At 42.8% G+C, this 26,483-nt stretch overlaps 1 protein-coding gene and 1 long non-coding RNA gene across 2 annotated transcripts in view; one reads left to right on the top strand and one right to left on the bottom strand.

The window, feature by feature from the left end:
* Positions 1-269: 269 nt before the first annotated feature.
* On the bottom strand, positions 270-4,408 carry LOC132665903 (uncharacterized). Its single transcript, XR_014135884.1, has 2 exons — positions 4,302-4,408; positions 270-3,971 (listed from the first exon to the last, which is right to left on the bottom strand). It is a non-coding gene; the product is annotated as an uncharacterized LOC132665903 (long non-coding RNA).
* Positions 4,409-4,528: 120 nt separating this feature from the next.
* KLHL14 (kelch like family member 14) overlaps positions 4,529-26,483 on the top strand; it is a 104,182-nt gene continuing 82,227 nt past the window's right edge. Inside the window, exon 1 of the mRNA XM_060613555.3 lies at positions 4,529-6,400. Coding sequence (XP_060469538.3) covers positions 5,451-6,400 — 950 coding nt within the window. The 5' untranslated portion in view covers positions 4,529-5,450. The remainder of the gene's footprint in view (positions 6,401-26,483) is intronic.

Raw genomic sequence — 26,483 nt, 5'->3', positions numbered from 1 at the left:
TCATATTTAGTTGTTTTTTTTTTTTTTTTTTTTTGATAAGACAATTCCGGCTTCTCTTATGCCATGTGAAATCCATCCTGCTGAGTGCTCTTGACTAGTCACGTCCTTCCTGCCATTTTAAAAACAATAGTGGCAGAGAAGCAAACGGCTGATAGTGCTCAGCAGGACAGATCAAACACACAGATGCAATTGCTGTATGTTGAACAGCGAAGTAGGATAAAATTCAAATACTTACAATCGCTTAGTAGCTAGCATCTGATTGCTGCAAATTGAATCTTTCATAACAGGATTTATTGTAAATAGTGTCATATCATTTGTGAGTTCTGCAACAATTGCATTCAGAGCCAGTGCAAGATATTGGAGGTGTGAGCCTTACATGATGGATATGCTAGTTTACACACAGATTATGAAGAGATTTTTTATTATCAACATTATTTTTAATTGCTTACAAAACGGCCACAATTGTAATTTTTTCTCTGAAATTTTAAACATTCTCAAATTGTGTAACTTTAAAACCCAGGAGAAAACAGACTAGCCACTGATTTCAACAGCTGCTTTAGAATTACAAGAACCCCAATTCTTCTTTTCCTCTTCCACTCTGGTTGTTAAATAGGCATCAAAATTATAGATAGTTAAAAATTTTGAAATGTCCCTTTCATATTGTTTGGGAGCAGCAAAGATCCTTGTAATCATAACTAGTGATCAACATATCTTATCAGTAAAAAATACATATAAATTCAAAATCAAGATATTTAGAGATCTACAAAGCACATCTTACTTCCTTTTTGATAAAATGGAAAGATGGCAATAGCTTAATGATCAATACTCTTATTGACCTTTGAATTTAGTTCCAAATACTTTAATGGAAGCTCATACAAGATAAACATCAAAAGCATACTATACAAATTATACTTTCAATGTATGAGAATTTGGTGATACTCCACATACTTGATAGCTTTAATTGCTAATGACACAGACCCCCCCCCCCCCATCAACAAAAAGACTGTATATTACATTTACACAATCTTCTTGTTCAGGACCTAAATAGGGGAAATTAAAAAAGGAAAAATTCAAAACAAATAGTAGGGCCAGAATATTTGGATAATCTATTCTCTTTCTTTTCCCTGCTCTAAACAAAAAATCCTTTTCTATTATTTTACCTTGTATTTGAGCTTTTTGTTATGCATATGAATATCAAATGCAGCATCTCAACAAGATCTGAATAAAGTATCTTACTCTCAGACAACCTAGGACCTTGATGGAGAAGGGCCTTTGTGAGGAGTAAAATTCTTCAGTTGGATCTGTCTTCATTTATTGAAGAGCAAATATCCCACATGCACATTAATGTTTATTATTCTAAATGGGGAATTCCCTATTCTAAACCAAAGAATTTTCAGTTTCTCCCCCCCCCCCCACTTAAGCAGGTTTCTTTCCATCTCTCACAAATCAAAAGGGAAGGTGGAAAGAGCCTTTCAGTGGTGCCCTGATGTGTATTTTAATAAGTTTACTAATCAGAGCACATATGAATTAGAATGAATCATATTCATATCTTTAATGGCAAAGAAAACTCAATTTAACTCATATCCAGCTTTCTTTCATGTTCCTTTTATTCAAGGGCATGCCGTCTTCTTCTTCTTCTTCTTCTTCTTCTTCTTCTTCTTCTTCTTCTTCTTCTTCTTCCCCCCACCCCCCTTCTTTCTTTCTTGGACACCTCCAACCCCAACCCCCATTGACAACCAAAATGCAGGGCTATAAATGTAAGGGCGCAATACATCATGAAATGAGTCTAGAGAACGTGTCCTCTACCAAAATACACATGAATCTCTGGTACAGCTGAAATTCCGGAATCATTCCGGGCTTCGTTCTGCATGCTAAGCAGGGTCAAAAATGTGAGCTTTATGTGGTCATCCTTATATACCAGATGAGGTCCAAAGTTTAAAGGTTACATTTGTGAAATTGCAGCTGGGCTTCCTAGCACTTGACTCTCTAGCTCCTGGAAATCAAACACTCCTAATTGAAAGATGTATCTGACAATATGATAATCTTTCAATTAAAAAAAAATGTGACTTCTGAACCCTTATCTGTTGAAGAGCTGACATAGAAGTTCCGAGATGGTTGCTTAACCAGACAAAATAATAGAGAAAATATGTTTTCCAACAAGATCAGAAAGCTTGAATAGTACAGGGAAACACACGTAAAGAGAAGGGCTGTCCTGTATTCCGTCCTACTTGCTCTAATTTCCCCACCCCACGCCCCCCCCCCCAGTCTGTACACTCAGCCACTCACCTCTTAGGCGAGGGCTAGTGTCTTTCAAATCAGACACAAACCCCAAATATCAAGACACTAGAAAGTGGCATCCTGGCATACTTTAAGATCAGACGGTTTCTGCATTTCATGGGGTGGGGGTGGGGGTGGGGGAGCAGCATACCAATGTAGTGAAATCTGGAAACAACAGCATATATACAGACACAAAAAAAAGTTTGCATATTGCACAGAGCGCTTGAAGATCATAAATCTATGCATGAGAAAGATGTAGTGGAAATTTTGGGGGGGATTAGAGTTTATTTTTGTCATCTCTGTGAGACAGCTACTCATTCATCCAGATCACAGCTAAGAAAAAAGCTGGTCACAGAAATTAGCAGTTTCAGCTCAGCAGCGAAGTCGCCAGCCTGTGAAGGCAGAGAGAAATTGACTAATTAGCAATGCGCACTAAAACTTGACGGTTCTTTATAGAGAGAGAGAAGAGAGAGGGAGAGAGAGGGAGAGGGAGGAAGGGGGGGCTCGCTTTTTCCCCTTCTTTCTTCCAAAGATGTTTGAAATCGCAGTCATTTACGCTCGACAATTTTTACAATAGCCTTGAGCCATAATTTTGCGAGTCTCTCCAGCATCCATCCCCCTGTATGGTCTCTCTCTACTGGCCAAGCACGACCGTTTCTCTCCCCAACCGTGGATTTCCTATTACTCTCGTTACGACTCACTGAGCCCCAGGCCCAAGGATAATGATGTGTTGTTTCTTGGTAGCATAATTTGTCACACGTACATTTTTTCTTCTTCTTCTCTTGCAGAAAGCTCTGCTCCCTCTCTCTCTCTCCCTCTCTCTCCCTCTCTCTCCCTCTCTCTTTCTCTCTTTTCTCCCTCTCCTACATTTTCTTGCTGTTGCTAATTCATGGTGATCAAATGATGTACGACAAAATAAATTGTAAAGAGTGATTGCCTGGAGTTGGGATCCAGAAGGTGTTTTCCCCCTCCCAAGGAGAGAGCAAACCTTTAAAAAGGAAGGACAATTGATTTTTGGGGGGGAGCTTAAGTGAGCCTTGACTTTGCAGCTGGTTGAAAGCAGGTAAGTTTCTGGCCTTGTGTCTGCCTTGTGTGTATTTTGTTCTGTCTTTTGGGTTGTTGGCGGGGGAAGGGACGGGGAGGGAGTGTTTCGGGGTGGGGGTGGGGGGGTTGTGTGGCAAACGCTCATAAAGAATAAAACTCCTATGGCAAGAAATAAGCAGATGAGGGGGAAAGGCAAAGGAGGAGAGCAAGAAGGAAGGGGAAGAGGAAAATGGGGCGGGGGGGGGAGGGTGGGGAGCGAGACAACGAAGCGGGGAGAGCGAAAGAGAGGTATGACCGGGTCCAGTTAAAGGGAGAGACTCTGGGAGATGTTTCAGGAAAGCCCGAGCTTTGGGGGGCCGTTGGGGGAGGGGGTCCTGCCGGGGGAGGGAGCTCGAGGGAGGTTAGGGTCCACCTGGAACGGGATGGTAAAGTGAGTCGAGAGGAGCCCAGTGTGGTATAAATAGGAAGCCGGCGATCCAGGACTGGCGCCAGGCAGGGCAGAGAGTGAGCCGCAGTGGAAGGGGCAGGTCCGGCGGGATCCCTCGGAGCCGGGCGGCGGCGGCGGCGGCGGCGGCGGCGGCGGCGGCGGCTCTCCCGGGCGGGCGGGCGCGCGGGCGGGATGTGGGCAGAGGGTCCCTTTCTGCTCGGCCCTGGAAGGTGCAATTACAGGTTAAGGACCTGGCGGATCGATTTCGCCTCGCCTCCCCCGGCCTGCCGTCCTCCGCCTGGATGCGGGCGGCTCAGACTTTTTTTTACAGAAGTAGTTCCAGGGCCAGGAGAGTGGGGGTGCCCGAGTGGGGGGCCGCTGGGGCTTGTACGGAGGGGCTCGGAAGGAAGCTGCGGCTTCGCGCGGCGACGCGGGGTGGGATGCGGAGACCCCGCACGGAACCTCCACCCCCTACCCCACCCCACCCCACCCCCAACGTTGGCCAGCCCCCACCCCCTCCCCCAACACCTGCCAGTTAACTTGAACTTCTCACAGTTACTGGAGTTAAAGCCTGTGTTCCTGCTGCCCTGGGAGACGCAGCCTTTCACGTGAATCCCTCCGGGCCTCCGGGCTCCGGCTCTAAAGCCGCCCCAGTGGCCCCACCGGCTCCCTCCTCGCCTTCCCCGGTGCCGCCCCGCGAGGGAAGGGGAGATACACGTCTGAACTTCCGCGCTTTGAGATGCGGGGGGAGTCGGGGGGGGCGGGAGAGAGGAGGCCGGGGGTGGGGGGGCTGAAAGGATTCTCCTGCCAGGTCTGAAGGCGTCTCTGGAAAATGAGCAAAACTGAGCGGTGACGGGGAAGCCAACAGTTTGCGAAGCAGGGAAGCAGGCAGGGCCGGGGTGAGGGAAATGAGCTAGAATTGATAAGGACAGCTCCCGCCTCTGCCGAGTCCACTGAGCTGGTCCTCACCGCGCTCCGCTGCACTTTCCCGGGAGAAGAAAGGGCTTTATCTGCTACCTCACACTGTTAGCCTAGGAGTTTCTCGGGGCAGCACGGATAATCGAAGGGGTTCCCAGCTTTCGGAGGGCTGAGAATCGCCCACCCGCACGCTTATCGGGTCCCCTTCGCTCCCCCCCCCCCCCCAAACTGGACCAACTGCGAAGAGCAAAGCTGCAGGCACAAGTTGACCTGGAACCTCCGCCGACGGTCGCCTCTGCGCTCTCGGGGAACCCCCGGGTCCCCACTCCCCGGCCTCTCCCTTCCTCAGGCCCGGCATGGACACAAGCCCACGAGGTGTCTCGGCCTCCGCCGCCACTTTGCCGTCGCTGCTGCCACCGCTGTCGCTGCCAAGAGCCGAGCCGGGGTGGTTTTAGGAAAGTGAGGGACGAAGTGTGTGGGCGGTGGCGAGAGGAGTAGCAGGGAGCTGAACCCGCGCCCCGACCCCAGACAGGGCCCATTTGGTGGCGCTCACGGATTCCTTGCCTTCCGACCTTACTCCTAGGGTCTGGGTCCTGGGGCGCGCCGGGCAGGAGCCGAGCTGAGCACTGATTGTTGTTCTTCACCCTCCCCTCCCCTCCACACCCTTCCCCACCCTGACCACACCCCACCCCCTCCACTACCCTTCTCCCCTCCCTCCCATCCCCCACCCCTGTGTGCCAGGTTGGAGGAGGGTTTAAAGCCAGGTGCGCCGAGTCAGCTCGCCATGTCCAGATCCGGGGACAGGACCTCCACCTTCGACCCCAGCCACAGCGACAACCTGCTGCACGGCCTCAACCTGCTGTGGAGGAAGCAGCTGTTTTGCGACGTGACCCTGACGGCCCAGGGCCAGCAGTTCCACTGCCACAAGGCCGTGCTGGCCTCCTGCTCGCAGTACTTCCGATCGCTCTTCTCCAGCCACCCCCCTCTCGGGGGAGGGGTCGGCGGCCAGGACGGCCTGGGGGCCCCCAAGGACCAGCAGCAGCAGCAGCCGCAGCAGCAGCCGCCACAGCAGCAGCCGCCGCCGCCGCAGGAGGAGCCCGGGACTCCTTCCTCCTCCCCCGACGACAAGCTGCTGACCAGTCCCCGGGCCATCAACAACCTGGTGCTGCAGGGCTGCTCGTCCATCGGGCTGCGCCTGGTGCTCGAGTACCTCTACACGGCCAACGTGACCCTCTCCCTGGACACGGTGGAGGAGGTGCTGTCGGTCAGCAAGATCTTGCACATCCCCCAGGTCACCAAGCTCTGCGTGCAGTTCCTCAACGACCAGATCTCGGTGCAGAACTACAAGCAGGTGTGCAAGATCGCCGCGCTGCACGGCCTGGAGGAGACCAAGAAGCTGGCCAACAAGTACCTGGTGGAGGATGTGCTGCTGCTCAACTTCGAGGAGATGCGCGCCCTGCTGGACTCGCTGCCGCCCCCCGTGGAGTCGGAGCTGGCGCTCTTCCAGATGTCCGTGCTGTGGCTGGAGCACGACCGCGAGACCCGCATGCAGTACGCGCCCGACCTCATGAAGCGCCTCCGCTTCGCGCTCATCCCGGCCCCGGAGCTGGTGGAGCGGGTCCAGTCAGTGGATTTCATGCGCACCGACCCGGTCTGCCAGAAGCTGCTGCTGGACGCCATGAACTACCACCTGATGCCCTTCAGGCAGCACTGCAGGCAGAGCCTGGCCAGCAGGTAGGAGACAACAAAGAGGAGGACGGGGGGCGGGTGGGGGGTGGGGGGGAGTTGGTGAGCACGAAAGGCCGGAGGGAGGGGAGGGGGCAGAGGGGAGGGGGAGAGGGGTGGGCTGTGTGGGAGGCTCCGGCAAGCTGAAAACAAACGCAAACAAACAATTTAGACTGTGGGGAAAGTTGATTTCTGAGTCCATTAAAGGTCAGCAGGGAACTGGCCTGAGAGCATCCCTGAGCGCTAGAAAGCCTGTGTTCTCTCAACATCCCCAGAGCAAGAAATGCGGGACTTGTGGACTGAAATTGACAGGCAGGTGGGGCCACAGGCCGGGGCAGTTAGAAGTGCAGCTTTGCAACCCTCTCTAACCAATCCTCCCTCCAAATCTCAAAATGAGCTTGCTTAAGGAAAAGGATCCTGCAATGACAAGTCCCCAGCCCACTCTGCCTCTTCCCTGCCTTGGGTGAGCACGAGCGCCCTGGGGATGCTCCATGAGGAGAGCTTTCATTCTTTCTGTCAGACACTCAAGGTTTGCTGTTGTTGTTGTTGTTGTTGTTGTTGTTGTTGTTGTTGTTTAGTGACTGAGGTCTGCTCCCTTTGGAAGTTAGAGCTCCCAAGGGTTTTGTCTATTAGGGTCACTATTGGAAATTCTGGCATCACCTATCCAGGCAAACTTTTCTATCTTGTGGAAAGCCCTTCCTTTTCACTTTTAAAGGAGAGCAAAGCAAGAGGTTGCAGGGTGTCAGAGTGAATCATGCCTTGTAGCTCCCATCTCTAAGGGGAAACAGCTGAAAACTGGGAAACAGCTGAAAACTGGCTGTCATCTGGCTCCAGTTAGGTCCTCGTGCCTGCTCTGAAGTCACAAAGAAGTTGGGGACTTGTTGTTGCTCTTTGCAGTGTGTCTGTGTGTGCTGTAAACAGGGCTTCACATCAAAGGGGAGAGAGAAATAACGCCTGCTTAAAATGTTGCTGAGTTGTCTGTTGGTTTGTTTTAACTGTAGGCATTGACAGTCGTGGTGTTTCGTTGGCTCCAATTTTAAAACCCCTTTTAGTGAGCCCTAGCAGAGGGTTTCTTTCTCTTTTTAGAAAAGAGAAGCAGTATCGTCTCAGTTTCTCATGATAAAATATCATGATTTCAGATGTCAGGCTACCCCAGCCTAATCCAGCAAAGTGTTACATGGTTTAAAAATCCATCATGGCATTTTCTCATTCCGAAGGATATCTAAAGGGGGGGGGGGGTCACTATGTGCAGTTTTATGGAATTAAATATTTATTTTTAGTCAGGATGTTTCTAAAACGTCTAGAAACGTTTTAAGAGAAGGAAGACAGTTTAGACAGCACTGGGGTTCAGGTGAGGCCCACAGGGGTATGGGAAACCTTGGACTTAGAAACCTTCTAAGTTGATTTTCTAGTATTTGTGAGAGATGAGTTAATGAAATGTGTCAAGAAATGACAGTAGGACAATAACACAAGCAAGAACCCAAACCCTTGGGTACTTGAATAGTGAGCACAGGAGTCTAAGTATGGACAAGAACATGAAATGTATTTTTATTTTGTAAGAGTTCTTCATTCGTCTAAAGATCAAAACTTAATGTGATGGGCAGATGTCACCACACCAATGGGCACTGCTGATTAATATTCTGTAATCTTAACTTTTATCACTTCTAAATGACCTACAAGTATACTTAATTTAGCATATATTATACATATTCAAAGAATTCACAGACAACACAGCTATAGTCCTGAACATGTATTTGTTCATATTTTTAAAAGCATGTAAAATCCAGAGGGATAATAAGATCAAGACTTAACTTGTTTTAAGAATGATTGGAGGATAGGAGCATTACAGATCTGATCTCATAAAGAATTTCTCAAGCCCTTGATGCACTTCTGTCTAATAAGTATCTTCCAGGGTCCAGTGTTAGGACAGTTGACTGTCAAAATGCAAAATCCATTTTCCACCTTAGCCTGGCTTCAGTAACCAGCTGGGGCCTGCTGGCTCTGCCCTGGCGGGTGGCTAAGATAGCAGGCTTCCCGGCTCCGTGACGACACCTTCCAGCTTCACTGGGCCATATCATTTGAAGGATATGTAGTGGCGTCTGACCACTAAATGCTTACAAGTGTCATGGATGCTGCAAGAATCTGATACTTCTGCGGTAGGAAGAAAAACTGTATTTTTCTTTAAAAGCGGAAGACGCAGAGAAGAAAACAGTTCATGTGAGCCTATTGATGGTCTCAAAGTAATACAATTTCGATTTTGTTCCATTATTGATAACTGTGGCATTTTAATTTTTCGGGATTAATTACATTATTCTAATTTTAATGCGCAGAAAGAATGTAAGACTACCCATCAGGATCTTAACTTTAATGTAGGCAAAGATGCTGTAAGTTGCGACCAATAGTATCACATTGGCCCATCTATTATAGCGTCAGCATAATATAAAAATGTTCTCTTAGACTTACATGTAGTTTAACAGAAGGATAAATGTGTTGAACAATTGCTTTTGCAAACGCATCACTCTTATTGAAAACAATTGACTAGAGATGCACAATATTTATTACTTTTTATCCACCTAAATTTTTTAAGGTCTAAATATGAAAGAAATCCTCAAATTTAGGCAAGGAGTTGAAAAATTAAAATTGACTCCTCTGTTAGAAAAGGTACAAAATATAAGGAAATAGAATGACTTCACAAAGAATTTACTTGTTTAAGAATACGTTTTCTCTATAGAAAGTAAGGCTATTAGTGTAATAACAATATTTTTACTACTTTTAAAGATTATTAAGTAATTTTGAATTTTTATTACATCTAGAAAAATAAAGCAACCCAAGCCTACAGACCTTATAAATACCCAAATTAATGTTTAATCTTTGTTTTAGTTGCTTAGTCTTTCCAAATATGCCATTTATGCTCAAATTTGTATTTTATCTTAGCAAATTAAGCATTGAGAATGATAAATTAAAAATAAGAGACTTATTATCTGATATGCAAATATATGCATAACTAATTTAAGAGAAAAGGACTTGGGTAGACAAAACTTAAGACATTTGAAGTCTTATTTCTTGTTTTCCTTTTGTTTTTTTTTTTTTTTTCAAGAAATATAAAACTTAAGAAATAAGTTCTTGAAAAAGTTTCTGGGAAAGTCATTATTGAAAGCTTCTAAAGCATGAAAATTTAATTTAATAAGTGACATAATATGCAATGTTTAAGGCATTAAAAAGTAAATATCAGAAGACATATAGTCTAAGTTTAGCTTAAGTAATCCCCAAAGTTTCTTTTTTCCTTGTATTTTTAAAAATTGAATGCATAATTTAGTAGTCGTTCAAATAAGTCAATTTGGACTGCATTCATTACCTTCCTGTTCACATTTTCATTGCATCTCACACAATGTATAAGTAAATGCTCATTGAAAGTTGAAAGAATTAAGATTATAAAATAAGAAAGCTTCAGTGTCCCACTTCACCAGTGTGTTCCTCAATCTACATTACTAACGCACATAACAAAAGCCTATTGAACCTACAGGAAAACACCTGTCATAGAAAAGCATTAGTGAAAATAACCATATTTTGTAAAACATTTAACCATCAGCTATTACAGTCCCTTTTACAGTCCTGTACTGAAGTGTGCTTTTTCAGAGATTATATTTTATAGAAGACAGAAGCCTACCTTATAAAGATTTCACTCTCTAAAAAAGTCTATTTAAAGATTTCACATAAATTAATTTGAAAATCTATTTAAACATCAGAAGGACAATTATCTATTGGCTAAAATGACTTGTAATGATTAAAAAGCCATTAGCTTTCCTAATACACAGTTTTGATTCCTGGCTTTGGTGCTTAAAAAGTGTCTCTTTAAATGTAGGACAATATTTTCGATTGGGTCTCCTCATAAGGCTTGAAAAACAACCTGAGCAAAGCAAACTAATCTTTTATCCATGTATTCTCTAAATTGTTACTTCCTTTTATATCAATTTGATGCCCTCGAATTAGAAGTTGTTAGGTAGTTAGATTTTTGTATCAGAAGTTACTCAACCATTCAGAACACAATTTGTTTATTATGTGAAACAGGACCATTGATTACAAAATTATACCACAGGTATGGGAGCCAAATAGTTATATCCTACAATCAAAAGGCAATTAGAGTAGATATTAATGTGTTGTATTGGCTTAGAGGATTTACTGACAAAAAGTGGACATGTTTAAATTTTAATTCATACTTGTATTGATTCCATATTTATGAACATGTTGAGGTTCACTCATTACCTTAGCTAATTTCTAAGTATCTCTATTTTCTTAACTTAAAAGTACAGTAAGAAAAAAAAAAAAAAGTTCCTTTATTTACAACAGCCACTTCATACCCGAGGACGTTCTAAGCCTTTTACAAACATGAACTTATTTAATGCTCAAAACAGCCCTAAGGGATGGGTACCATAATTAACCTCATTCTATAGATGGATAAACTGAGACACAGAGAAGTTAAGCATTTTGCCCAGGCTTGCACAGCTGGTAAGTGATGGAGCCAAAGTCTGAGCCCTGGCACTATGGCACTGTTCTCATCCACAGTGTTCTGCTTCTTGCTATGAGCCTCTCCATGCAAGGATATGATCTAGTGATCATTCTTAGAGTTATACATAGACTCAAGACTTTCCTTGTGGAAAGAAACATGTGAGGGTTAAGTATTAATATATCTGACTTTTTAAAAAATTAAAGAAAGATGCTGTTCTAGTTCTGGGGTCAGAATTTTTTTTTTCTGTAAAAGACCAAACAGTAATTATTTTTGGCTTTGGAAGTCACACGATCTTTGTTGAAGCTACTCCACTCTTCCCTTGTAGCACAAAACAGCCAACGACAATATGTAAATGAATGGGCATTGCTGTGTTACATTAGAATGTCACTTGTGGGCACTGAAATTTCATATCATTTTCACATCTTAAGAAATATTCTTCTTTTTAAAATATTTTCCCCACCATTTAAAAATGTAAAAACCATTTGGCGGGCAGGGGGAGTGGAGGGGAGGCTATTTAGAAACAGGAGGCAGGCTGGATTTGCTCTGTGAGTCATAGTTAGAAACCTCTGTCTTAGGCACCTGGGATACATCAGTGACCAAAATGGACACAAAATTTTGTCCTTCTCCTAGTGGAAAGAATCCAACTGATCTTTCTTTCTCTGCTTGGAAAGAATACAAGTCTCAATAATTCTACCAATGCCAAATTAGTTTCAATTTTCCATAATAAAACTTAAGAATTTAAGTAGCAATCTTAAGAAGGTAAATAGTAATTAATTTAAAAAGTGAATGAGCTGCTCATTTTTATCAAGCATATTATATATAGAACCAACTAATATAGTCATTATTCAGAAGAGGTTTAAATATCATTTATATGATAGTTAAATGATTTCCAGTAGGAAATTAGATACATTTAACACATTGCTCAGATTGACGTGCACATATCCAGCAGGCTAATCAAGGCACATAAATGAGTACATGAACAATTATTTCTCTAAGTGCCATCCCAGATCTCCAGCTGCTTTGATCAAATGGTAAGTGGTGTCAGGACTCTTGACTTTGGAGTGAATTTACTGGATTGAGTATGTCTATAGAACCTCCCTGCCTTCTCGAAAATAACTAACCTCTGAAGAAGCACTGTTGTAGGTTTGTAGGTTTGGTTCATGTGTCTGTCTCCCTCAGTAGATCAAGCGCCTGACCTTGATCTAGAAATGAGTTCAATTGGAATTGATATTGGCCTTAAATATAATTGAAGTGAACACTTAGGATTTGGTTCAGTTAAGTGTGAATTGACAAAGCCGATGCTGAACTAAAAATGAAGGTTGTTTTGAAGATTATTAGACACACACACACACACACACACACACACACACTGCTGTTTACCAACAGTGATAGTAGCTATCATTATTGAGTACCTACCATGAGTTTGACATATTACTTACATTCTTTCTAGTCCTTGTAACATTCTTTTCATCTTTTTAGCTATTAGAAAATTGAGGCTCAGAATTGAGGCTAGATAATTTTGTCTAATTATCTAGATAGGGTTGAGTTGGAAGTCGGTCATCATCATCTGAAGAATACTCCCTTGTTATGAGTGTATATTATAAATATGGCTTGGACAGAAAGCAAACTCTAATCCAAGCCTTCCACAGCTTTGTTTTATCACACCACAGAAGAGATTAAAAGTTACAACTTCCTAATGCTTCTTCAACCCACCCAAACAATGAAAAGGAGTGAGAGGAATATATTGGAAAGCTGAAATCCTTTACCATTGGTCTACCATACCTAATTATCAGTTCTGAGATTAAAAAGCTATATAATGGGGTTGCTGGGATTTATCACTATGAAACGAACGTATTAAAAATACAATGAGCCAATATATTTTAAATAAATCAATAAATATAAGAACTTTAAATTTAACTATGAAAAATAACTGTGAAAATGGAACAAACTAAAGCAAAGCCTAGGTGCTTGAATTAGAACCAAGAGGTTTTTTCCTCTAGGTTTCTGTGCACTGAGTACTAGAGTGGTATCGCTTTGTTTCTGTGAGGACAATAGAGAGCTATTCACACTGGTGATACTTATAGGTGATGAATACAACAGGTAGAAGCCAGAATTATAAAAAAAAAAAGCCTGTATATTCTAATAACATAAAATAAGATTACTCTAATTGGAAATTTATTCTGTTTATATTTTGTTTCAAGAAAACCATTTTAACAATTGTTATGCCATAAATGTTTATACCTTCTGTCATTCACTTAGAATTTCAGAAAATATATTCATTGTTATGTCCTTTCCATTAACTTCCAAGATAATTCATGATGCATGAATTACTAATGATGATTTCTTTAAAAAAAGAAACACTATTATGATATAGGCAGGAGAATGAGTTTAACCAGAAGAAGGACTCTCAGTTGTAACACAGATGAACCAGTGAATATGTCTGTTTCACTGTGAATATTAAAACAGTCTATCTAGTCACAAATAATATTAATGAAAATAGGGTTAGGACTATTTGCAACATCAGAATTAAGGCAGAAAGGTAGTATAGAAAGCCTACAATAGTGGGGAAATGAAAGTTGTGAATATTTATGATGCAAAGAGAGAAAATAAATCCTAGGGAAGTGAAAAAGAAGAAAAAGAAGCAGCAAGGAAAATATAAGGCAATATGGGAAATCAAAGAAACTATTAAAAGATAAAGCATCTGAAAAAGAAAGAAAAAGAGGACTAGCAGTATAGAAAGATGGGCAAGGAAATTCTAGAGCTTGGAGAGTAAGTAAGTGTTCAATATTTTTTGGACAAAGAAGTACAAATTTAGAAGCATTTAAGTCACTACATACCCAACTTATATAGTTTACAAGGTTATAGATGGTGTTCCATTGAAAAGAAAAAAGTCAGTCCTTAAAAGAAACAAAAAAAGAATGTTTCCCCAAGAAAAAAAGGTCAATCGTGGTATTTCACTCCTATGATTCAGTTCAGTTCAGTAATCATATATTTGTAATCTGAGTTAATCAAGACATTTTATTAAAAACTCTGTGTTCTTTGGGTGCATGAGTGGTTCAGTTGGTAGAGCATCCAACTCTTGATCTCAGGGTCATGAGTTCAAGCCCCACATTGGGCATGGAGCCTACTTAAAAACAAAAACCTCTGTGTTCTTGTGCTAGTTAATGCAGTAGTTTCAGAAGTGTCAGAGTTCAAAGGGGCCAATCTGTTATGCCAAAGGAGGAGATGAAAATATAGCGCATTCTTTGGAAAATCATCTTAATTCAGTATGATTGGAACTGGCAGGAGACCTGAGAAGCGAGGGGACCTTCACAACCTTGGGCAGCTTTTCTAAACCCATGCCTATGACCAACCCACCCCGACAGTGGGAACTTGGGATCGCGCGTTGCAATAAACCACCAACAAGAAGTTCTGATATGGACTATCCCCCAAGTAGGTATTGGCATATTGCTGACTCTGTGTAGTTTACAGTGTAAGGAAAATGAATAAAGAATTACATAAATCAGTCATACCGGTAATACATGCTATAGAGTAGCCAACTGCCATGTAGTGGGACAACATAACCAAGTGCTATAACCTCATCGGGGTGGCCACAGAAGACTTTCTCTACAAAGAAGTTTAAGATGAGCCTTGAAAGATAAGATATCCAGAGTGATGGGTCTGGAGGAAGGCAAGGTGTGCCTCCCAGGGAAAGAACGTGCTGGGAGAAGAGAACACACGTGAGCACCAGGCAGAGAAAAGTTTGGTACCTTCCAGAGACAGAAAGAAAGTGGGTGTGGCTAGGGGTTATGTGGGAAGTATTGTCCAAATCATAGAGGAAGGACCTGTCAAGGATTATCAAGTACATGGCTGAATTCCACAGTGGAAAAAATCAGCATGGTTTTTTTTTGTTGTTGTTGTTGTTGTTAATTTGAACTGAGACAATAAGCGATAATATGGTGGAAACACTGCCTTTGAAGTCATAAACCTAAATATGTGTCCTAGCTCCACTTTAGCTGAACCCCACATCAGTAAAATGGGTTAATAATTATAGTTCTACCTGCCAGGGTTTTGGTGAAGATAGGCTGAAACAATGAAGGAAAACAAACAAACAAACAAACAAACAAACAAAAACATAGATATATAGATATATATAGATATATATATATGTGTGTGTATATATACATATGTGTATATGTGCATACATGTAACACACATATGTGTGTTATACATAAACAGAAAATGCTCTTTAAAATTAACTTACTAATTTTAAAAGATACATTAAGCAAAATTTACTCGAATACATTTTTGCCTGTCAAGAAACCTCTCGAACATATCTGTGATTTCACTGGAGCACAGAATTAGTCAGAGACTCTTAAGACCAGAAGAAAGAAGTAGAGGGAACCCGAAGGTGAACACAAGGGCATCAGAAGGAAGTGGGAAGATTAGACTTTCTGATTACTCTCAGTAATTTATATATAATTCTTCAAAGGGAAAATGATGGCCTTTTTAGGTATAAAAGCCTTTGGTTTCTTCCATTCATAGAGGAGAGTCCGCTTTCTTTTTAATCTCATAAAGTCAAGCTTGGAGGCTTCGTTTTCTGCTGTCCCTGAGCCCCTCACATGCATATGTCAGGTCCTGGGCTCCCAGCGCGCCTGTGAGCGGTTGGTAAATTGCACCTGCGCAGGGACTCTGAACTTCCTCAGAGCTCAGCTGGGCCACCGTATGGAGACTGGCTCACTGGAGGCTGCAGAGAAGTGAACTGAAGAATTACAGTCGGTTTCACTTCCCTGCCTTATGTGCCTTCAGGTGCCTCTGAAGACAGGCGAGGCCGGTGAAATGGAGAGGAGGAGGAAGAGAGACAGCACCAATATTAGAGAAGAAAGAGTCCTTGCAAATGTAAAAGCACTGTGGAAAAATGCGGATAGATGGATGTGTGTACGTGTCTGTGTGCGTATCCACAGCCAGAGTGCGTATTGCTGGCTGGCAGCTTTAAGTTTTTCTGTACAGAGATTTTGGACATGTGTTTTTAGCAGCGGAAGTTCTATTTTGTATGTGGGAGTGGATGCAGCTCAGTCAACAACTCACAGTCTGGCTCTGAGTGAGGAATTACTGGGTTGGGAGAATCAGTTTTTCACCAAAAGAAAATAACCGTGCTTGTAAATCCCGCTTAGAACAAAGCAGCAGACCGCTGTGTGGCCCTGATTTTCAGCACCTCTCAAGACCAACCACACCAGAACGTCCTGGGCAAATGGAAGGGATTAGAAGAGAGAATGTAATACCTGTGAGTCCAAGAGGGAAACTTTGAAGGAAAAACTTTAATGCTTTACTATGCACACTAGAACCTCAGCACTTTCTACTTCGTATGCATTAACAGGGTTCAGTGATACCGTGATGGAACCCAGCCAATATTGGTGTATTATATAGAGGCAGAAGTGTGTGCCTCGTAGCAAAGACCAATTGGGTGGATTGGTAACTATGACAACTACACCGCGACTGTCAGTGGCAATCCCTGTAATCTCCCTATTTGAAGGTTTTCCCGAGTGTTCACTCCAAAATGACATTTGTAGGTAGGGACTAGAAAGTAAAGCTAGGAAATACACATATATGAATAAGGGAGAGAGTATGGCATAAGAGGAGGTACCAATGAAATGGCTATGTTATAATGCAAATATCTTAAACAGTTCTATGGCATAGCAATTAAGACCCAAAAGTCACACAGACGTGGGTCAGATCCTACCTGGACCACTTATAAGCTGGCTTTCTTTAGGTAATTTACTTGTTTTCAGATTGCTTACCTATAAAGTTTACACACTAATACCCACTTCATCTGGGCAATTCTGAATGTTGGAAGAATGTAGGTACAACACTAAACATAGTGCCTGGCTATGAACATTTAATAATTGATAGATTTTATTTTCACAAGAGTAGTTCTATTTATATCTAATTTGCTCTTCTGTTTACTTGTTAGGACTCCTAATTCCATACGATATGTTCTTTCTAGAGCTGGATTCTCATGGCATGAATCCCAAGTGTTGCTCTGATAGTGATAAGGTTTCTGCTAAAATGTCCGTTTTATCCACCTTCGAGTGAACTACAGAGCTTAGGCCAGGCTTGGAGACTGTTCTGTCCTCGTCATCCATCCATGTCAGCAATTGGAAACATTAGAAAAACCATGGTGGATTCATGTCGAATGGCTTTCTTGAGATGTAATTTACATAGCATACAATCTGTTCATTTGAAGTGTAAAACCCAGTAGTTTTGGAGTTGTGCAGCCATCACCATAATTAATTTTAGAACATTTATCACCCCCCTCCAAAAGACCCTATATCTGTTAGCAATCAGTTCCCATCTCTCTCCTGCTCCCCTCAGCCCTAGACAACCATCAATCCACTTTCTTGGCTCCGGAGATCCATAGTATTGCTTTTCTGGACACTTCCAATAAGTGGAATCACACAATATGTGGTCTTTTCGACCAGCTTCTTTCATGTAGCAAAATGTTTTCAAAGTTCATCCATATTGAAGCACGTAATAGTACTCCATTCCTTTTTATGGCTGAATAGTATTTCATTGTATGGTTATAACACATTTTATTCACCCATCAGTTGGTGGGCATTTGAGTTGTTTCCACTTTTTGCTGTTATTAATAATGCTGCTATGGGCAATTTATCTACAAGTTTGTGTATGGACCTATGTTTCCATTTCTTGTGGATGTGTATATATATGTATACTGGGGAGTGGAAGTGCTCATATGCTATTTAGAAAACAAGGAACAAATGTTTCACCTTTTGGGGAGCTGTCAGGTTGTTTTCCAAAGCAGCCGTGCCACTTTGCATTCTCACCAACGGTGTGTAAAGCTTCCAATTTCTCCACAGCCTCACCAATGCTTGTTGTCATCTTCTTGACCATAGCCGTCCTTGTGGCTGTGAAGTTCTAGCTCACTGTGGTCTGCATCTCCTTAATGGCTAACAATGTTGAGCCTCTTTTCACATGCGTATTGGCCACGTGTTCCTTTTGTTTTGAAAAATGTCTATTCAAAGCCTTTGGCCATTTTTTAGCTGGGTTGTCTCCTTCTTATTGAGTCATGAGCCTTTGAAGCATCTTTAGTAGTGTTTCTTAGGGCTCCTGCATCACCCCCAGGGCCCACCTTCTGCAGGAATTGGGTGTTGCAGCCGATGCGAATGCAAAGAAAATGCATGCTGACGTACAGTGGAAAACTCTCAAGATAAGCTGGTATGACACATATATCTATTACTAAAACTCCTGGTGTTGGGTACGACAGGAGAAAATATCTGCGGTTGACTTTGTTGTTTGTTTTCTTCTTCGTGTGATGATTTTGGCTTTATATTTACTTAGGCATTGTATTTCTCAACCGATAGTTTGGACTTGGTGAAGCAAAAATTGTATTCAAAAAACTGTCTGTTACGTACTTTATTTATTTATTTAAATTTTCTTAGAGGTACATAAGACATTTTTATTCAAACTCTGTTTACACAATAGTTATTTTAGGGAAAAATGGGAAACTCTTTGGTTGCCGAGACAATGACATGAGGTGAAATTTTTTGGTTGCCAAGACAATGCTAATGCAGAAGAGCCACTGCAGAAGAAGAAGACATATGTAAAAAGAAAACAAAACTGCAAAACAAGTACTCTCCATTGGAAGGGGAGGCAAAAGTGTCCCTTCTGGGGATCGGCAGGAACTAGTACAGCCCAGAATTTTCAGTCATGGCTGGGTTTCAGCTGAGGGCTTCACTACACACATCACCGAGGCAGTTTCTGACGTGGAAAAGCTAAATTCAGCATGAGAGTAACTTGTCCTCTTCCATCTTCCTTTGCTACAGTCTCCTGGCAGTTTTCCTCGGGGACAAAAAATACCTGGTACTCTTGACAAGAAATTACGTTTACTACTCTTAGTAGGTTAGGTATGTTACTGCACTAACTGTTTCTTTGAGCGTGTGGATACGGAAGTATGTTCAGCACATTGTTTCCTAAACTGAGTGTTTATGCTTCTGGGTGGACGGTTTCTATTTTGATTATGAATCTGTTTCAGCAATCAAATTTTTGCTTTCTGTAAAGGTTTGTGTCTCCATTACATAACAAAGAAGACTCCAGGCCATCACAGATCTGGGTGCAAAGTGGTAGGAATTTTAACGTGGATTTCTTTAGCTGGATAGTCAAGGGGACAAAGTGTTTTCAGAAAATATGATAACTTTACCGTTTTTAGTATGCACTGCCAACAGATCCCAAGAAAGCAGGTAACCTCTTCAAATTGGTCACTCGTGTGTGTGTTTAGAAGGCAGGCATCTTCTTCCGTCTGTGGAGGTCTTACTCACGGAGAGAAGGTACTCATTCTAGGCAGTCACTTCAGTATCCTTAGAAGCCTAACAAACTTCAGCTGTCACTCAGACATTCTGAGAGTAAACATTTGGGAAGAGACAAAAGCAGACGAAGCAAAATGGAAATATGTCAACATCGCTGTAATGCACTCCCATGAACTCAAGGCTTGTGATTTCTCCAGACTTAGGACACAGCAAACTAAACCAGCAGCAGGTAGTCTAAGTAAAACTCTATTCCAGGGAAGAAGCACCCCCTGTACAGACAGGAGCCCCTCAAGCCTTCCATCAGCCTAGTCAAACCGAGAGCCCGAGTTCCAGAAAACAACAGTCTTTTTGACCTAGAAAGAATAATTCTCAACTCTGAAAGATTTTTCTGGAAAATGTTTCACCTTTTTTATGGCAAGGAAACTATAGAGTCTCAGAGCGTAAGAAGCATTTAGAATTTCTGAAAGCACAAAGAAATTCGTGTCTATGGCTTTATAGGCACTAATTAGAGTCTGCCACAAAAGCTTATACGAATCACTTCTCTCCATTAGCCGTATCTGTTATTATCCCTACTAGCTGCCCTTCCTCTACTGGAACATTGTTATCCATTAACATTTACTGCGTATGTATGGTGCTTGGGCACCAAACAGGACTAGATAAGGAGCCTGCCTCCCCATATTCCAAATTCTCCATATAGAGTGTAGCTGGTAGGCTGCTATAAGGTATAGTTATTTTGTGGTGAAATTAGAAAAATCCTTTCTCGAGGTAGTTGTGCAAGTTTGACCATAGAAGGCCCCTTCTCAAGGCTTAGTTCCCAAAAGTGAGTGTGAGCCTCATTGGTCTCTTCTGCCCTGTGGTCCTGTTGGTTGGACGGTTGTAAGGAAGTCTGTATTAGCCTGGTTGAGCTGCCACACAGACTGGGTGGCTTAATAACAGGACTTTGTTTTCTCATAGTTCTGTAAGGCTGGAAGTCTGAGGTCAAGTTGCCGGGAGGATTGGTTTCTGGTGATGCCTCTCTTCCTGGCTTACCGACAGCAGCCTTCTCACCATGTTCTCACATGGCCTTTTCTGTGGGTGTACCGGCAGAGAGAGTGGGACAGAGATTTCTGGTGTCTCTTCCTCTTCTTATAAGGACATCAGTCCTATCGGATTAGTGCCCTATCCTTATGACCTCATTTAACCTTAATTACCTCCCAAAGACCCTGTCTTCAAGTACAGTCACATTGGGGGTTAGACCTTCAACATATAAATTTGGCAGAAACAATTCGGTTTATAACAAGAGCCAGTGATAGGATACAGGCATCTGAAAACAGGTTAGGGAAGCTAAGTGAATTGTTACTTTTCAACTAAGTCTGTACGGCAAAGTTATATAGGCAATTGAGCAGTGATCCAAGTCAGCAATATATTAATAGCTCTTCCAGCAATACAAAGCCTTTATAAGAGAAAAATATCCTCTTTCCTCGACCTCAGAAAGTCTTGCGTGAGTCAGTGGTTCTCTTAAGAATCACCAGTAGAGATTTTTAAATAAATATATCTTCCCTAGCCCTACCTCAGAGATTCTTCATGAACTGATCAGGAATGTGGACCCAGGAACCTACATATTTAGCAACATCCCAGGTGGTTTTGCTACTGGTGGTTTTTGGACCACATTTCGAAAATCCTAAGACTAAACAAAAAATTGCTTCTGTTTTCCAATTTGCTACATATCTATCATAGAAGAAGGGAGAAAATGCGAACAGTAATTTACTGAAAGATACGTCTGAGGGAAATGTGTTGCAAAATTCAAAGTACTCTGGTAAACTAACATGAGGAGAGGGGAAATGAGTGATAGAGAAGGTTATTGGAATTACCAGACTCTAAGGGATTTATGTCCTCATGATGAGACTGGGGTACCTACTGCACCAGAGAATTTTCAGAATAATTCAAGCCACACAGTACAGTGTTCACAATTCAGTTTTAGAGAATGTGGTCAATTTTCCCAAGATAATTTGTTTCCGCCTGGCGAAAATCTGATAACTGAAGAGGGCAGTGTCATGCATTGGCCGACTGGGAGGGTCTGTGAGCCTTCCACACAGATGCCCTTTGCAGGGGGAACGCTGGAGAGTCTCTCAGCCTCACAGAGCCCTGGAGCTAGGGTTTACTTTAGCATTAGGCCCTCCAGGGTTGGTGAAGCAGCAAAGAACAGAAAGAACTGGCTCCCCACAGGGAGGGAGAGGAAAAGAGGAGGAGGATAAGAGATTCCTATTTCACCCACAGCAGCAGGGTGTCCCTAAGCTGGATCCCACAAGCCACACCTCATTGTCTCCACAGCACACACACACACACACACACACACACACACACCCCGGGCCTGCCTCAGTCCCTTGCTATGTGTCTACCCAAAAGTAAGGGCAACCGTCTTCATTTGTCTTAACCCCAGGATGGTCTCATAGAATTATGCTTCCCCTAAACTCAAATTCTGGGCCCATTTAGAAGGTATCAGCCGAAACTCCCTTTTCTTGAATTGAAGATGGACACCTATGTGTTGCCATGAATATTCCAAGAGAAGCCTGGAGTAATATATTCGGTTCCTAACTAACTTTTCTCACTGTCTTCCTGTATGGCCACTCCTGCAGTGACTCTCCAACTGGAAACAGCCCGCTTGGCGGGAGGCTGGCTGGCTTGTTCCTCAGAACAAGCTTCCTAGCTTCCCCAAGAGAAATCTCTCCCTGGAGTTAGAGTAATGGATAAAATCAGGCTCTAGATCATGAGGTAGGATCTAGCCATGGTCCCCCTCAGCATCACTGGAACGCTGATTCCTTCGGAATGCTGATTTTGTTAATTTATTCGTTTTGACCATTGCGTGCCAGACTCTCAGAGACAAGGAATTGTAGCCAGGTCTGTTATATCCTGAACGTGAATTTTCAACAGTGTCCTTGTGTCTTTCTGCACTTCTTCTTGGGCAGCAAGCAGGTACCAGTTTCCTCAGGTCAGGAAGTCACTTTATCTCCAAAAAGCGGGCCAGATGGGCTGGAGAGAGAAAGAAAGAAAGAGAAGTCTCAATAATGAGACTGGTTCTCAGGAGGCAGCAGAGTCTAAAAATTGAGCTTTATTAGGAGTTTAAGAGCAGGCATTACTTATGAGTCCATCACTAGCGTGAGTAATGCTCTATCTCCCCCTGTCACCGAGCTACACAGAGCTCGAATGGCTCCTCTGTGACAGGCTGCATAGAACCACTTCTCCCTTGAACAAGGAGAAGAGCTTTCTCCTATCACACAAACGTTGGTTGTCCCTGCCAGCTCGTTCGGTAGCAAGCATCCGTGCTAGTGAGCAGTGAGACCCGGTGTCCCACACGCAGGCACGAGGATTAGTCTAGGAGGTAATACTTGCCACTCAACTTCCTCACAGGGATGCGAGGAGGATTAATGAGATGCCATTTCCATTGCAATTTATGCTCTTCAGAAGAAAGGCACTGAGTACTAGGTATTAGAATTAGGGATTATATAGGTAATCAAGCAAAGAAGATATTCAGCTGCTTCTAGTTGCTAAAGGAAGCTTTAATCTGGGAGGTGTGGAAGGAGCAGGGCAGGGCATGTAGCGGGTGTCAAGTTGGCCAGAAGCCACGGTCCCTCGTGAAGCAAAGGACCAAGGATGGAGTGTGAAGTGCTCTGTACAGCGTAAACATGGCCCTGTTCTGGCCCTTCAGGCTTACGAGCTAAGCCCCGGGGAGGCCTGCATTTCATGGGTTCAGATGAACGCTTTTTTGTCGCATCTACCTCTACCACCATTAACCAGTCTACAGGTTGGGTTCCAGAGGAAAGAGGCAAAGGCACGAGCAAACTACCCCGTCCACACACAGGAAGACATGGTCACATTCCCAACTCACCCGGAATTCGTACGTGCCAGGGAAGAATTGGGGGAGACCCTGGCGAGCTACAGGGGCTGAGGTGAGGAGCGTGAAGGTGGTCATCTGGGATGGCGAAGTGCAAAGCCGTAGTCGGCAAAGAGGTCGATCTTCTCATGGCCAAACACATAACTAGTGGCAGGGGTGGAATGTAACCCAATGTTTAGAGATTCAAATTTTAAAGTCCCGGTTTCTTCCATTCATTATAGCGTGTCCTCAACTATGATGACCTACCACTGGGAGGACGTGAGGCAATTTCAGATGGTACACAAAAAGCCCTTTCTAAATTTCTCGTAGCAAGTTAGGTAATACTGCGTTTCAATTTTTTTTAACATGTATTTATTTTTGAGAGAGACACACACAGAGCATGAGCAGGAGAGGGACAGTGAGAGAGGGAGACACAGAATCTGAAGCAGGCTCCAGGCCCTGAGCTGTCAGCACAGAGCCTGACACGGGGCTCGAACCCACGAACCGTGAGGTCATGACCTGAGGTGAAGTCGGACGCTTAACCGACTGAGCCACCCAGGCGCCCCCGTTTCTAAAAATTTTTAAATGTTTATCTATTTTTGAGGTATTACTACATTTGAGCATGTATTAGAAATAAACAATTAACCCATGAAGCCCATAATTCATAAATACAATTGCTTAGAGCAGTAATTCTCAGTATTACCCGTGCAATTGAATCCCACAGAAAGCTTTAAAAAACAAACGGACAAAAACCAGTGCTGGGTCCCACCCTGGGTTGTTAAACCAGAATCTCTGAGAGGTTGCCCCCATTCTTGATACTTTGTAAAAGCTTTCCCAGGTGATTCTGGGAGCAACCAGCCCTGGGAACGTTAGAGTAGAATGGTATTAAACATTTTTTTAAGTGAGCAGTTTTATGTTTTTTGCTTTTTGTTTTTTTTTTCTTTTTTTTAGTGAGCAGTTTTAAATAAAATATTAAATAATATCAGTGTGTGAAGATAGCAAATATCATGAAGGTTCACTGTTGTGCTAATAACTGAAATTTGGTAACATTTCTCTATCGGGGTAGCTCCCCTTCTATGAGACAATAATAATCTCAAAGAACAAAGAGAAAGACAGAGGTATCCACTAACACTCATGGATGTGTGGTAACGGTAAGACTGATTATTTGGACATGTGCAAGTAGGCATAAAAAACAAAAGGGTTTGGGGCAATGCAGAGTAATGGTGGCAGGTTAGATCTGGGTGTGTGTTAATAAGACTGTTCCCCAAAGTATTACTCTCTGACTCTCCCACCTTATAGTTCAGAAACATGACTTTTCTTCATCCCCTTTTGCCTTCTCATGTCCTCACCACCACACTCACTGACTGGAAGTTAAAACAGATGAGAGGGGGAAAAAAGATGACAAAGAATCTGTAATGATATGTATCTCAAAGGTGGGATTACCAGTGACTCTTTTCACCCATTCGTTCTTTAATTTATCATTTTCTCATTCACACAAGAAGTATTTATTGACCACCTATTAGATACTAAGTCCTTTTTGCTTATAAGTATAGACAGAATTTTTCTCAGCAAGCATGAATTGTCTTTATGATATGATCAAGCAAATCTTACAGTTCCTTCCATCTTAGAAAAACTGAATAATGTGTACAACTGACCAGTCCCCTGTCATCATGCAGCCAGACTCACGGTGGTAGGAAGAGGGGCAGCACCAATGTCAGAAGATGGGAGGCTAAGGCATTTTCAATTACACTTGACCCTGAGAATCACAGAAGGGTGGTGTGAGAAAACCCTAGAAACATTTCCTCTGTGAAATAGAGGAAATAAAACCTATCCCGAGGCACTGGAAAAGATGCCCAAGCCCTTTTTCCTCTATTCTTTCATCTGTTAAATGGGGATAATGATACTTTGTGTTTACCTACCTCAGAGAGGCATTATCAGGTCTATTTAAAGGCTCTTCCGATGAAAGCTGCTGTGTAATTACCAAGAACAGCTATGATAAAGAAACCTAAATACAACAGCAAATCAGCTGGAACAAATTCTCAAGGGAGTTTACTTCTCTGGAAAAATTTAAGAAAAGGGTAGCAGCTGTCCTCTGGGGACTTTTGGGGACCGTTCTAGCTGGAAGTTTAGGGAAGGCTAGCTGATTTTCAAAGTCTCCTCCTGGCCAATCACTCCGGATCTTCCTCTGCTTACTTTTCCCCATGGTCTAAGCAATTTCCAGCTGAAATTCCTCTTTCAAGTTTTTTCAGACCTTAACTCAGAAACTCTTTTATCCCTGAAAAGAATCTCAGGGAAGGCATTTACCTGTGAGAGAGAAAAGGGGAGTTACAATGTGGGGGAAATGTGCCCCCTGTAGATGATAGGTAATGGGGAATTGTTTGATAGTTTTTCAAAAGAAGACTGAAGTGGTTGATAGCTAACATCAGGCTTTGCTGAAATTAATTTGACAAATTTATTCAAATTTGAGGGGAGATTCAATGGGAGTGCAGAAAGGAGAGACACCACTGCTACATCAGCTCGGGAGAGAGCCGACCCAGCTGAATCAGGCTAACAGTGGTCTGACTGGGATGAAGACACAGGCCGAAGAAACTTTACGGCTCTAGAATCTATAGGACTTGGCAAAAGATTGACTATAGCAAGAAAATGGCAGAAGGGTCACGATTATCATAAAACTTGGTAACTTGAGGTGCGCCTGGGTGGCTCAGTTGGTTAAGCATCGCCCTTGGCTCAGGTCATGATCTCACAGTTCATGGGTTCAAGCCCTGCCAGGGGCTCTGTGCTCACAGCTCAGAGCCTGGAGCCTGCTTCAGATTCTCTCTCTCTCTCTCTCTCTCTCTCTCTCTCTCTCTCTCCCTCAAAAATAAATAAACATCAAAAAAAAATTTTTTAACTGGTGACTTTGATAGGGCTTGGTGACATCTTTAACAAAGAGAGATGGCAGACCAAAAGGTGAGCAGGTTGAATTTGTTAATGAGATCTGGATCCACACCACTGTAGGAAGCCCAGTGGTTTTATATTTTTGTGAAACTTGCTTATGCAGTAAAGATTCTGGCTATTTATAAACAGCACAACCTATGGTTTCTGAAAGGCTTCTAAACAATATAAGAAAAAGTCAAATGCCAATGATTGATTTTCACATGAGTGATTTGTAAAGTTAATAATTATGCATAATAATAATTGTTATCATTAATCAATTGATTACCATGGGAACGACATAAATATTTTCCACATGTGAACCAAATGTCAGCTGGTGGCTTCCCAGATCTGGTAAAATTGTTGGAAACCCCACCAATCTCATGGCCGGTGGAAACCCAAAACCATCATCACTTCTGTGAATCCCTGGGGGCTTGCCTCATTCTGGCTTTTCCTGCCTTCCAGACCCACCACTATACATCCCTGCTGTACCACCAGATGCAAAATTGTCCTTTCTCCCTG

Source organism: Panthera onca, chromosome D3 (genome assembly GCF_046562875.1).
Source record: "Panthera onca isolate mPanOnc1 chromosome D3, mPanOnc1 haplotype 2, whole genome shotgun sequence".
Classification (NCBI taxonomy): Eukaryota; Metazoa; Chordata; class Mammalia; order Carnivora; family Felidae; genus Panthera; species Panthera onca.
Note: the sequence above shows the minus strand (reverse complement) of the source record. Positions and strands in the feature narration are given on the sequence as shown.